The sequence below is a fragment of the Apostichopus japonicus genome, chromosome 2, assembly GCF_037975245.1.
Source record: "Apostichopus japonicus isolate 1M-3 chromosome 2, ASM3797524v1, whole genome shotgun sequence".
NCBI classification, from domain to species: Eukaryota; Metazoa; Echinodermata; class Holothuroidea; order Aspidochirotida; family Stichopodidae; genus Apostichopus; species Apostichopus japonicus.
Genome location: NC_092562.1, coordinates 17,923,693 through 17,936,687, shown reverse-complemented (window position 1 = coordinate 17,936,687; position 12,995 = coordinate 17,923,693). Strand labels below are relative to the sequence as shown.

The 12,995-nt window shown below is 37.8% G+C and overlaps 1 protein-coding gene across 3 annotated transcripts; it reads right to left on the bottom strand.

The window, feature by feature from the left end:
• Positions 1 to 652: 652 nt before the first annotated feature.
• On the bottom strand, positions 653 to 12,278 carry LOC139980603 (uncharacterized). 3 transcript variants are annotated; one of them, XM_071992379.1, is made up of 6 exons: positions 12,107 to 12,278; positions 6,815 to 6,874; positions 4,405 to 4,572; positions 3,826 to 3,945; positions 3,306 to 3,443; positions 653 to 3,065 (listed from the first exon to the last, which is right to left on the bottom strand). In XM_071992379.1, exons 2-6 carry the CDS (start codon positions 6,863 to 6,865, stop codon positions 2,835 to 2,837), a joined length of 708 nt encoding a protein of 235 aa, XP_071848480.1. In that variant the 5' UTR covers positions 6,866 to 6,874; positions 12,107 to 12,278; the 3' UTR covers positions 653 to 2,834. The 3 variants fall into 3 exon arrangements, with proteins under 3 accessions (XP_071848480.1, XP_071848472.1, XP_071848463.1); XM_071992371.1 differs by lacking the exon at positions 12,107 to 12,278 and adding an exon at positions 9,496 to 9,772; XM_071992362.1 differs by lacking the exon at positions 12,107 to 12,278 and having other exon boundaries at positions 6,815 to 6,985.
• Between the last annotated feature and the right edge of the window lie 717 nt (positions 12,279 to 12,995).

The window sequence follows — 12,995 nt, the reverse complement described above, 5'->3', positions numbered from 1 at the left end:
ACGACCAACGGATAATAACGAATTAATTTCACTGAAGTTACTGCAATGTATTCAGCAAGCGTTCCCTTTATATTTTCAGTCCGTTAATTGGAATGTAGGGGTCCTTAATCACTTTGTTATAATTGTTTTCCTGTCCTTATTTGGGCGATTTGAAACGACTTCATACGAGAATTGTTGATATCAACATTTCCTGGATGTTTTCTTTTCCACCAGAAGAATTAAAATAGGTATCGAAAATGATGTATTTTACGTTTAATTTATGAGACTATACGTGGGGTACCGGCCGTACACGACCATCAAAAGAAAGAAAAACACAATTTGTTTCATCAAATTCACCCAATAGACAAAAGTCAAAGCTTCGCAAAGATAAAATGAAGATGATAGAACACAAACCTGGAGTATAATGACGTATATACCTATAGGACAGATCAGCCATGTTTTTTTTTTTTCCATTTTCACGCGTAAATGAGTTGTGTCCAACTGAGGGTTTATACTCTCCGTTTACTACATTCCGTATTGTGGGTCTGTTTTCAACCTATACGGCCTTCCCTCCCTGCCTTCTTTTTTTACCATTTAAACGGCACATACCAAACAGATACCAAAGATACATAAGAGACATTTAAAGCATGCATAGAATACAAAGGCGTGTAGATTGATTGCGTCACAAGTGTTTATATACCATGGATGGATGTTATATACAACAATGTAATCGATACTCGAACTTTTGGCTATAAGATTATGTGTAGTATCTGATGGTTTCTAAGGGAATCATGACTATGAACACACAGTCTCAGTCTCGATGTCAGGAGGCTGGTGAAGTTGAGAATGTATCAGTAGTTTGGTTGTTTGATTGTTTGACTAACGTGCGCGGGTTCTTTCTTGGGTGACTTTTCTGACAAAGGACCTGTAGCACTACACATACCGATTAGCTAGTAGATCACTAGGGTATCGAATTGAAGGCGTGTATTCTTGGTTTGGTCAAAGTGACACTAAGTAACGACATAACGTAATTTGCAGCATTTACGAGACAAGTAGTCCTGCCTCTCATCGTTTGGAGTCACATATCAAGTTGGTATTTTATGATGATTCAGCCATTAGAGTATATACGTGTTCTTCTATAACACGTTCGAAATACATGTTAAGTATTTAAAGGGATTGTCCAAAGGAAATTTGATCTTTGACTGACGAAGAAGGAACATATTTTGAGCATAATGCAAACTTTCAACAAGTACAAAATGACGTTTACAATACCACATGTTACTCTTAAACTGTAACATATACAATGTAACAAAATTGTATACACCAGGTATAACAACTGTGTTAAAACCTGTTAATTCAAATCATGTTACTAGAACGGTAACATATATCGTAACATCACAATATATGATAATTACATGAACGGTATCGACCTAAACCTTAAAAGGATTGTTCAGAGGGAATTTGGTTATTGACTAATGAAAGATGAAAATGTTCTTTTCTAAGTATGATCCTGGTAAAATTTTCAAACAAAAATTCCTATACATAGCTTTATCGAGATATTGATAATTAAATTTGTCACAGATTATACAACAAGTGAACTTGAAGCAAACAGGTGTGATGTCATACTGTACAGTAATTGCACACTGGCAGCAAAATTTCTGTTTTTCTTTATTTTTTCACTTTATTGTGTTGACCTCATGGATAAGATAACTTTATCCAAACTTTCAGGGGATTTAAAGGAAATAATATATCAATAACTGTAGTGTGCATTGATGTAGATCCCGGTTTTCTTCGTAGGGAATTGGGATGTTAATGTTAAAGGAAAACATGCATGTAATATATCACTGTGCTTATATTAGACATTATGCCTGTGTGCTTCAAGTTTATACATTGGGTTGAAAACGTGTCAACTTCAAACGTATCTTGTAATCGATACGCAGAAATTGAATCTAAAATTCCAAATGTTTGCTTAGATTATGTTATTCCTCCAGTATAGGTCAAAATCATATTTTTTCTACATGTCAATGATTACTTGTCGGGACTGCTCGAATACATTACGTAGTACAATAATACCAAATGAAAATTGAATGGCAGATGTTAAAATATTTGTTCAAGACATTTAAATGGATTTATCATTGCTACACTAGATATATTTTTTTATATGGGGAAGAACACAAGGCCTCCACAAGGACATCACAACGATGAAAGAGCAAACACAATGACGTCATCTATTTACTATGGAAAAGGCAAGGAAAGATATTGGGAATTGAACTATTATATGTTGTTAAGAGTATACAAGCTTCTTGCTCTTTTCATCAAGGAGTAAGACAGAACGCAAGATGAAATGTTCTAATTGCCAACTCACACCAAGCCAAGAAGTGTCCCGCTGTACCTTACATTGTCTTTTTTTTTTTTTTTTTTGGAACCGTTGGCGTTATGACCTTTCAGTGTGAATACATCCCACCGCCTTTTGCAGCAAAAGCAATAAGGCCGTTTATACATTTTCGCTAAGTTTTAAGAATCTAAAATGTATAACTATATGTGAAAGTGAAAAGAAAAATCAAAATATTACATCAGAATGAAGTTTCTAGAAAATATTAAACATACGTGTTGGAATAACTACAATTAAATCTTGGTGACAAGATTAGAACTTGATAGACTAAGCTTAGACTAAATTAGGCATAGAAAGTACAGCCTTGGTATATTACGAATCATGGCAAGTGTATGTAGGCTGCACGGCTTCCACATAAGAGCTGTGTGATTATTATCCGTAAATAAACGTTGTAAAATGTGACGACATTCTTCATCTGGTGATATGCATGGACCACGAAACAGACGAGAACAAACATGGTTCTCTAATCCCATTGAATTTTGATGTTAACATGAACACCTACGACAGTTAAGTCTATTTCAACAGTCACATCTCGTCGAACAAGTCCACCATTTTGTGGTGTCAGCCAATACGACTCACCACCGCTGCAGAGACTTGAAACTGCGAGGCTGTTAGTCAACTTCATGTAATCCGTCGGGATCGGATCTGATTGCTCAAAGTTAAAGACTTCGACTGATGGATCAACATCAGACATCTACACATAAAGCAAGACAAGGGAACATATAGATAAGTGTTTATATCAATGTGCTTAATGTAATCTCTAGATGTATTTATGATTTCCAGCCTTGATCGTTGTCATATCTTATTCCACCCAATAAAATCACCATTATGACAGCTGTGCGGCCGGCTTAGATGACATTTAACAATAATTTCTAAAATGTATCATTGTTACCCTATAACAAAACTACAGTTGTGATCATTATATCTTACTTACCGAATCTGATCCCAGCTCTATTTCTCTAAAGTAGAATGGATGAACGTTATCCATGTCATTCATTCCCATGTCAGGAATTTCGTCCAAATGACTAAAGTAACATCTAGAAGACGTCAGGTTCTTAAACATAGTTATTTCCTGCAGAAAAAAATAACAGGAAATATCTTAGATATTCGGATTAATTTTGTTCATTTTATGAGAACTAAATGTTTCACAACCGGAAACAAAGTGTTCAGGTGGAGAAAAGAGGACCGTTTTTCTGACTGATCGAAGTGTGATTACGACATGGTGGGGAAAGGGGGGGGGGGGTCATGACTCCCCCGAGAGAGTCCCTTTTCTCCTTTCCTATATACTAGTAAAGGAAATCATTAAAAAAACCCATCAAAGCATTTACTTAGAGATGACTTCTGAATCATAAATAGCCCGAAAATTGTAATGACTACATACCCTTACACCCCCTCTCACTCTCTCTCCATCGCATAATATACCACTTCATAAACCCCAAAACTTGCTTGGTTACCCTTCCATGGTCAAATATTGCAATAAAATTCTCATCAAGACTCTGGATGGTAAGCATATCACCATCGGCTGTCGTTTTCTCCCAGTGTTCCACACCATCACCCATGTCGAACGATACACTCTGAAATAAAGGAAAATAGATAGCAGTAAAATTTCCAATCTACAACTTGACTTTTGATAGATGCGAGAGATAGTGACAATGAATAGTCGGATGTGCCAAATAATGCACCTTTTGACTTCCACGATTTTACTTTTTGTCTGCCGGGGGCGAGGGGGGGGGGTCGGACCCCACACCTACATGTGAGTGGGCTTCAACGATCCCATGTGCCACACTCCACCTTGATAAGTCATTGACTCGCCTCTGGTCCAATAATAAAGTTCACCTAAATCAGTGGGAGGAAATTTATTTTTGCCCCTTTTCCCCCACCTTTGAAATCCTATGCACGTCACTGTACGTTCGGACGACACCGTGTAAGCGTGCACTGAATTGTCGATCACATACCCCTCTTCTTCCAGCCCTCTCCAACTGCCAGACTCCCCATCAGGACCCTCATTCACACTGTGATCATGGTATACTTACCCGTGAAATGGGAGCTGGGGTTTCGGATTCGACCTCATTTGACAAGTTGTTAATAACCGTTGGTTCTGGTGCTGATAGCAGCAAATAAAATACACCAAAGAATCCCACCAGGATAGTCACAACAATGACTGTTATGGCCACCACGTACAGCGTGGTCCTATCCTTACCCTAAGGGATACAATGAAAACGTTCCTTTGCATGAAAATCGAATGGTTATACAGACTGCCAAGATTTTGATTAATTCTTGCAGATCACATTAGGGTTCACCTCTTCCGGCTTTGACCCGACTCCCAGTTTCACCACCCGAATCCCCTTTATGGTCATCTCAATCCTCTGAAAATCGCGAAAGAATTGGTTAAATTCTAAGGGATCTTTTTTCTGCAAAAATAATCCATTGTTTCATTTTCTCACTTTTTAATTCTCCCCTTCCCCCCCCCCCCCCTTAACCTCAACAAACACAAAATTCACGCACCAGCACACACACGCACACCGAGAGATAGAGAGGGGATGGGGGTAAAATTTAGAAATCGTCGGTAAATCGGGAACCAAAAGATGATAGCTTGAAATTTGCAGCAGAATAATTTAAATATGGACATTTCCCTCCTTTGACTAATGTCTAATAGAGACCAAGTCATTCAGTGTGCATGTACATATCGTATTGTGTGACGTCACCTAATAACTTATCATTTATTAATTTATTAAAGTAAATGTATGCATTTCATACGGCCATATACAACTGTATTGCACCACTGAAATGTCCCTGAAGAGCAAGATAACACAGTTACATATATTTATATGGACAGCCAGTTAGGACAAGTTTTCAAAGCTAATACCACGCTATATATGTGTCCTCTCTTATCATGCTTCAATACACAACGTATACTGACAATATGAACAATTACTAAACTTAATGTGATACAAACATGATGTTCACACTGTCAGTACAATGTTTTTGAAGCATGACATATAAATATATAGTCGTTACAAAATTGTCTCTACTATTTTTATGCAGCTGCAGGTAGGGTATATTTATTTGACATGCTGAAAGATCAGTGCAGCTGCAAACGTCTCCGAAATGCAACGACATTTAGATATAATGACAAATCTGCTCTTTGGAATTTGATTAGAATCTATACGACACTATCTTACATGATGATTAACAATACGTCAACTCGGTCCGGTTAGGCTTCGAATCTGCGGTATCGGTCAGCTGTTCGACCGTACGACTCGCCGCAGTCGCGGCGGAACGGAAAAGTTATTGGGGGGGGGGGGCTAATGTGTGGAGACTATCTGAGCGGAGCGCCACCATCGGTTGGCGCGGAGCGTACAAGAAAATTTTGGGTTTTTTCAAACCCCCAGATGGCCGGAAACGGCACTTCCCGAGTGTTTTATGCTTCGAATACCTAGCCCTAAAATATGGGTCTCAAGCCTGCAATTTCTCAGATTACACGTAAAAGTCTGTAAAAACATTGTTATTTGTATATCCGATGGTGTTTTAAGAGAGTAGCTATTACTCGTAGTGTTCTCGCAAAGACGTTTTTTGAGTGTAGTAAGGGCAGTGGCGGAGCTAGGGGTATTGGTCGGGGGGGGGGCAAGAATGGTCTGTAGGGGCACTTTCGACACTATCTAAGCGGAGCGCCACCACAGGTTGGTGCGGAGCGTACAGAAATTTTTTGAGTAAAGATACTCCCTAGATTGCAGGAAATGACCCTCTCCGGGCCTTGCTAATTTGCAGATAAACGGAGAATAAATAGGTGTCATCGCCATTTTGTCGGAAAATTACACCAACAGAATATGACAAATGTCAATAGATAGATGAGAGCGCAATCAAATAGTCAATAATCGCGAATAAGTTAAAAGTAGTGAAAAGCTGAAAAGGGCACCAGCAGTCTATTTGAGTCCGTCAGGGGGTGGGGGGGGGGGGCATCCGCCCCTGACTGTATGGACGCTTCGCCACTGAGTAAGGAGATGTTGGAGAACTGGCTGAAATGAGGCAAGTCATTGGCCTAAGACGAAGTTGTGTTGAGCTTACCGGTACTCACACTCACTGCTTCCACTTTTCACGGGGCGTGAAGAAGCGGTTGGGGTGACAATGTGGTCTATAGCCAGGGGACGGGCCGAGGGTCCCCCAGCATTTACTAAAATTATTACACTTGTATAGTATACGTGTGCATCGGACAGATCGACAAGTATGCATTGAAAAATGGGCAGATGCACGTTTCGGAGCCTTGGTAAATATTGGGGGGGCTTATCATGCATTTGCCCCCTCAACTTTTTTATTGGGGGCTGAGCCCCCCCCCCCCGGTTCCGCCGCCACTGACTCGCCGGCGATTGCGCTGCACGCAAGGAAGCAAGCATTATCATTTCTTCTCTCCATCAGTCGGACATATGGCTTCATAAAAATACATACCTTGTATTCAAGTCGAGGTTCATGATCCATGGTAAAGTCTGCTTTTTGCATGTCTTGAGTCTATCGATGAGAAGTTTCAAGTTCGGCCCAAAAATAATTCAACTTTGTTTTTCTAAGAGCGCAATGATATTATTGTGAGAGATTCACATCCAGAACGCATCCTTTTAAGCATTTGACTTTTCAATAAATCTATACGATGGTTTATTTAAATTCTTTGATCCCGGATTCAGTCTTATCGATGATTGTATGACCTATGTATGATTACATGTTATATATAGAAATATAATAAAATCATCATTTATTACTTTATTTACATAGGAAATCTCCATTTATGACTTCATTTAGGACTTCGTTTAGGACTATTTATGACGATCAGTAACTTGAATATATATCAGCAAAACAACGTTGATTTTAAGAGGCAAATACGTAATAAAGACGTACTTATCAGTGTATTACGTTTGTATAAGGCACAGCAGGAAAGCCCCTTTTACAACAGTACTCAATGAACCACTTAAAAGATACAATACTAATATTTCACAGTGGTAAAGGTTATGTGTAGGCTACTGCGTGCCTTTTCCCTTCAAGCAAAACCAGAAACTTCTCAAGTAGCCTACATAAAATCCTTCTTTATTGGTTTATAACGTTTATCACATACAATCATTAAATATGTGAACGAAGCCGATATGCTTTCTACATCAGTTACATATAGAAACATGTGGTTCACTATTCCCAACACTCCTACATAACTCGCCCGACCCCGACCCCCCCCCCCCTTCCTCTCCCCAACCCTGCCCATCTTCCTCGTGTGAAAAAGTGTACAACTCTATACATTCTGCCAGTGTTTTCTCTTTTTATTTTGACAATCGAATGGAATCACAGTATAAAATCGTTCAACGTTCAATCGTTTAATCGTACCATCGTTCAAGTAAACAACGTTCAACTATTATAGTGATAAAGAGATGAGCGAGTGTATTTAGTTCTTCAATTGCAGTTACGGCTGATAGAATATGCGGTATATGTTGTCAGTTATAAATTGTCAGAAAGCTTACGAGCAATGATATATATCACTTTGTAACTTGCCATTTAACTATCACATAAAACTGTTTCTACTGAGCTAACTATATTTTCCAGCTGGTTTGCAGCCAACAAATTATCTCTTAACATAGAAAAAACTAACTATGGTGTTTAATGCTAGTCACTCATTCAGATGGGATCACAATATTACCATGAATGATAAAATTATTAATCGGGTTAATACTACTAAGTTCTTGGGTGTACATAGACAGTAAACTTAGACAGTAAACATAGACAGTAAACATAGACAGTAAACATAGTACATAGACAGTAAACTTTCTTGACGTGATCATATATCAGCAGTCTGTAACAGAGTGGCTAGAAATACTGGTATTATATGCAAATTAAAACATTATTTACCTCCAAATATCCTCAGAACACTTTATATAACTCTGATTATACCCCAATTAACTTATTGCACGACTATTTGGTCAGGAACCTATTCTACAAATCTTAATCACCTATGTGTCCTCCAGAAGAGAGCTATCCGCCATATTTCACATGCTGCACCACGTGATCATTCTAGCCCACTATTCAAAAGATTAAATTTATTAAAACTAAATGATTTTATAAGAGTCCAGCTTGCAACATTTGCATATAAAGCATGGGATATATTGCTACCCGAGGCTTTTAAAGATTTTATTTATAGTAATAGACTAATCCACAACCATCAAACACGCCATTGTAATAACGCACATGTTTTATCCCATCGAAGTACTATGGGTTCTTTAAGCCCTCGTATTCGTGCCATAAAAACGTGGAATAATCTCCAAGATAATGTTAAGAATAAGTCTTCTTACTCTGTATTCAAAAGGAATCTCCAAACTGAAATTATTTCTCACTATTGATGGATTTATTCTTGTGTGTGTTTGCGATTAAGATCATAATAAAGATTGTTACTATTGTTTACTAAGATTATTAATTTCAATTAGCGCCAATTCTATTATTACATCATTGTAGATGCTACTATTAACTTTTCTTTTTCTACTCTTAAGTTTTCTCTCTCTTTTTTTCTTTTAGGGGAGTCTCCTACTTTGTTAAGCCTTGCAGGCTTTATAGGAGACTTCCCGTCACACTGTAACTTGTGATGAAACAAATAAATATACAAATACAAATTTAGAAATAATGCATGTGTTTGTATCATTCTCTTGCCAGTATAGAGGTTGTTTCAGAAAGCATTTGACTGATCGGCTTATCAAAGCCGCAAGCTGACCGAAGTCAGTCTCTTACATTCATATACAACGTCCATGATTATGAATTGTCAATTGTCAACAACTCTGTAACTGGACGACATACATTAATCTGGGAGTGAATCGAACCGAGGACCTTATATGATTGAAAGGCACCGGCGTTAGCTAACACTCCTAATATAACATACAAGGTTTCATAAAGAAGCCTCTATCGATAGCCATTATTAGCCGACTGATTGCGAATTTGTCTTGGCTTAAAGAGAAACTTTCCCGTTCTCAGTATTTTTATAAAGTTGATTCGGTGAATCTAACCCCCTTCTTTTGCCTGTTTGTATTATATATTTACACCAAAGGTAACAAATACCGTGTTACCCCGGGGATTCGGGTGACCTAGGTATGAGCCAATATATAGGCCACCTGAGGGGTAGAAAGGAACAAAACTCAGAGCAAAATGAATAGTACAGCAACACAATGTCATATGGTATATCAATGTGTATTTACAACCCTTTAATCTAGAACATAATTGTCCTTTACAGCTCTCTGTTATATCATATCAACCTCAGTGCAACATCATGCATTTATTGATAAACAGATAAACCTAATCAACCTACAGATAACACACACTCACGCATAGACCAACAAACATATCCACCAAACTAACTGACATGACCCACACAGCTGCACTGAAGTGTTAATATTTATTCTAACATCTTAATCCTCTGTGCACCCCTAGACTAGCAACATTTCCCTGCATGAACTAGGGAGCTAGCTTACGACTTATTATTAAAACAAAGGTTTCAATATAGTTGTACCCACACACTACCACAGCACAGGCAGTATACAGCTAATAAGAACAATATCTCTACCTGGTATAGGATTGCCATGGTAACCTAAACAGTTCCACCAATCCTGTGCACCCAGATCTCTGTAGGGGGTCTACCCTATGCAGCTTGCTGTGTAGCTACTTTAATCAACCCCTCTTCCAATAGAACAATCCATCTAAGTAGTCTATGCAGCACAGGTTATACCTGCTAAGTAATTTGACACCATGGAACCACCTCGTTCCTGGGCGTAGCTGCAGTGGCTTCACCATATCAAATAACAATGTACCATACAGGTAACATACAGCTTAAGGCTATATTAAGAACATATAAAACTACTAGCATTGATAAAAAGGTGCACTTCAATTAGTGTTCAACCGATTATGCATAACAGAAAATACCGATTACCGATTATTTTTTCCATAATCGTACCGATTCCGATTCCGATTCCGATTATTTGAAAATGCGAAAATATCGCGTATATACGAAATCGGCAATAAAGTTTGACAGAAACAATAATTGTTGTGATTTTCCCCTGTTTCCTTTTGCTACGTTATTATACAAGGCTCTAAGGTATCATTTTGTATGTACCAAATTACCTCTGGAGTTTCTCGGAAAGAAAAAAAAGTTTTTTTTTTTTTAAATTTCCAAAATACGGAAATATGACATCCTACCTAGTCAGTACTGTGCTAAGCGAATGGCCTAACCACCTCGACGTGAATGTCACCTGTTGATGGCTTGAAATGGGCTAAGAATAGTTACTCAAAATATCCATCTCAAAAAGTATCTCAGACAAACCATCCATCTTCAATCTTTACCAAAGTGTAAATTTTAATGACATGTTGCCTTCATTCCGACATTATTTTCTACTTATTTTCAGTATTATACTGTTTATGAACAAATAGAAATGTTACGAACTTCAAGTTAAACATACCTATTCGTTACCTATTTAACTCTATTCAGGTTCAATTAGAAAATGTAAGCTTAGGCCAATCAAACTGAAAAGCAAATTGTACCATCGTAACTTGTTTAAAATTACTCTAAAATGTAATACCAGATTGATGTAAAGAAATAATAACAACTAGAAACTACTCCAATATAAAATATAACATTCCCTCTATAAGACATATCACTTACAGTACCTTCCAAACAAATGCCGATTTCCAGCAAATTTAAAGTTTGCTGCGCATTTTTTTTTTTTTTGTGCAAACCGATGGTTAGGCTACATTTCTCATTGACTTAGTGTGGTTGTTAGGCTTACATGTGGTCGAAGATTGCAGTTTCCGTGGATATTTTTATTTTGTATTTGCGACACAACTAGAGCGAATAAAAAGATGGCAAGGTTAGATTTCCATGCAGTTGACTTAGTGTGAAGTAAGGCTACCATGTGGTCGGAGATTTGTGAGGATTTTAGGTTATTTTCGCTGGTACTGAAATTGCTTCGTGCACGCCGTAATTTTCCACGGTAACTCCCGGGGATTGTGCGCGACCCTACCGCACTGCTTCAAATTTGATGCGAGATGTGAAAACTGTTTGCGCGATTCGCGCTGCAACTGCAATTCCTAGCTAAAGCAAACGCATGTCACAATTAATTTTACATAGACACCTGATATAACGAGGGCGATTTTCTTATATTTCTTTTTCACACTCGTAATTGTGCTTTAGGAGGGCTTTTTAGCACATCGCTCCCGCTGATTTTCGACCCTGTCAAGCACATTCGTTAATTCGCGAAATTGGTATTGCTGCTATGCCTACTGTGCCAAGAAATTTGAAGTCACTAACCAAGAGGGAAGCAAAATCGGCGACCCTGGCAGCGTAAATTGATGAAAGTATACACTGTGAAAGACGTATATAGAGGGTGTCTTATTTTAATATTTCGTAGTAAAAGAACAAACCTAATACATTAGTTGATATTTTCAACTTCCATATGTTTTTGAATAATGATATTTTCACCTTCCATATGTTTTTGAATAATCGGTATGAAATAACTGGTATTCCACGTAATTTTTACCGATTCCGATTACGTTCCGATTATGCAATATTCGTACCGATTCCGATTCCGATTAGGTTAATCGGTTGAACACTAACTTCAATATCTTGACATTTCTAGTGAAAGCCGACCATGAATACTAATAAGAATACATCAGTTAGATCCTTTAACTATTAAAGATAAGAGTAATAAGTACAATAAAGTAAAAAGAACATACCTGAGGGGTAAAAAGGAACAAAACTCAGAGCAAAATGAATAGTACAGCAACACAATGTCATATGGTATATCAATGTGCCACTGACAGGTCATTTTCCCCTAACCTCTGAATGGCTGTACCACTATCTGTGAAGGTAACTTAATAAAAAATTATAGGGGCCTCTGTTTTGTTCAAATCACATTCCTAACAACCGTAACTTAGTATTTTACGGTTCATGCAGGGAATCCTGTACCGTCACTAAATCCACAACAGGTCATATTTAGGTCCGATTTGACATTATTAAATCTCCCCTGAGTATATTAACGGAGGAGGGGCGGTGTGTGCGTGTGAGGGGGGGGGGTGGTATTATATATAATTAAGCTTAAAACATTCTAACGGATAAATTACCTTCGTTGTATAATACCTTCTATATACTCAGTGTACAAGGCATGTGATCAATGTTGTCCAAGTTCCCTAAACGGAAAGAGGTAAATTTAGACTTCATTGATAATCTTCTTCGGTACAATCGCGACATTAGATTTCCGATGTGATGGCTGAGCATAGTGTGTATATGTTTTGCAATTAATTTGCACAAAACCCACCATCAAGTAACGTAATGCATGGATAGTAGTAGAGAAGTTCCTGTGTGCTACCTCCACAAACCAGTGACTTTCATAGGCTAGATATAGCAAGGTACACAAACAATTAAACTATACGAGGTATATACGTAGTTCAAAGTAAGAATGCACTGTAGTAATTTAGGAGAACCATTTTCATAACGAGTTTAATTGGTGACTGATTCCATTAATGAACAATGTATTGAGAAATTCCGTTTCTCTGCACTTCCGTATTTTATGACTTTGTTAGAAAAGAAGAAGAAAAGAGTATTATAAGAATGCGGAGGTGGGGA

Excerpts from the sequence above, each read along its gene's own strand:
- LOC139980603 (XM_071992379.1), bottom strand. The coding sequence starts at position 6,865 with ATGCAAAAAGCAGACTTTACCATGGATCATGAACCTCGACTTGAATAC. Across the intron at positions 4,573-6,814 it reads AACCTCGACTTGAATACAAG|GGTAAGGATAGGACCACGCT; the intron begins GTATGTATTTTT and ends TGTATCCCTTAG. Across the intron at positions 3,444-3,825 it reads CAATATTTGACCATGGAAGG|GAAATAACTATGTTTAAGAA; the intron begins GTAACCAAGCAA and ends TTTTTTCTGCAG.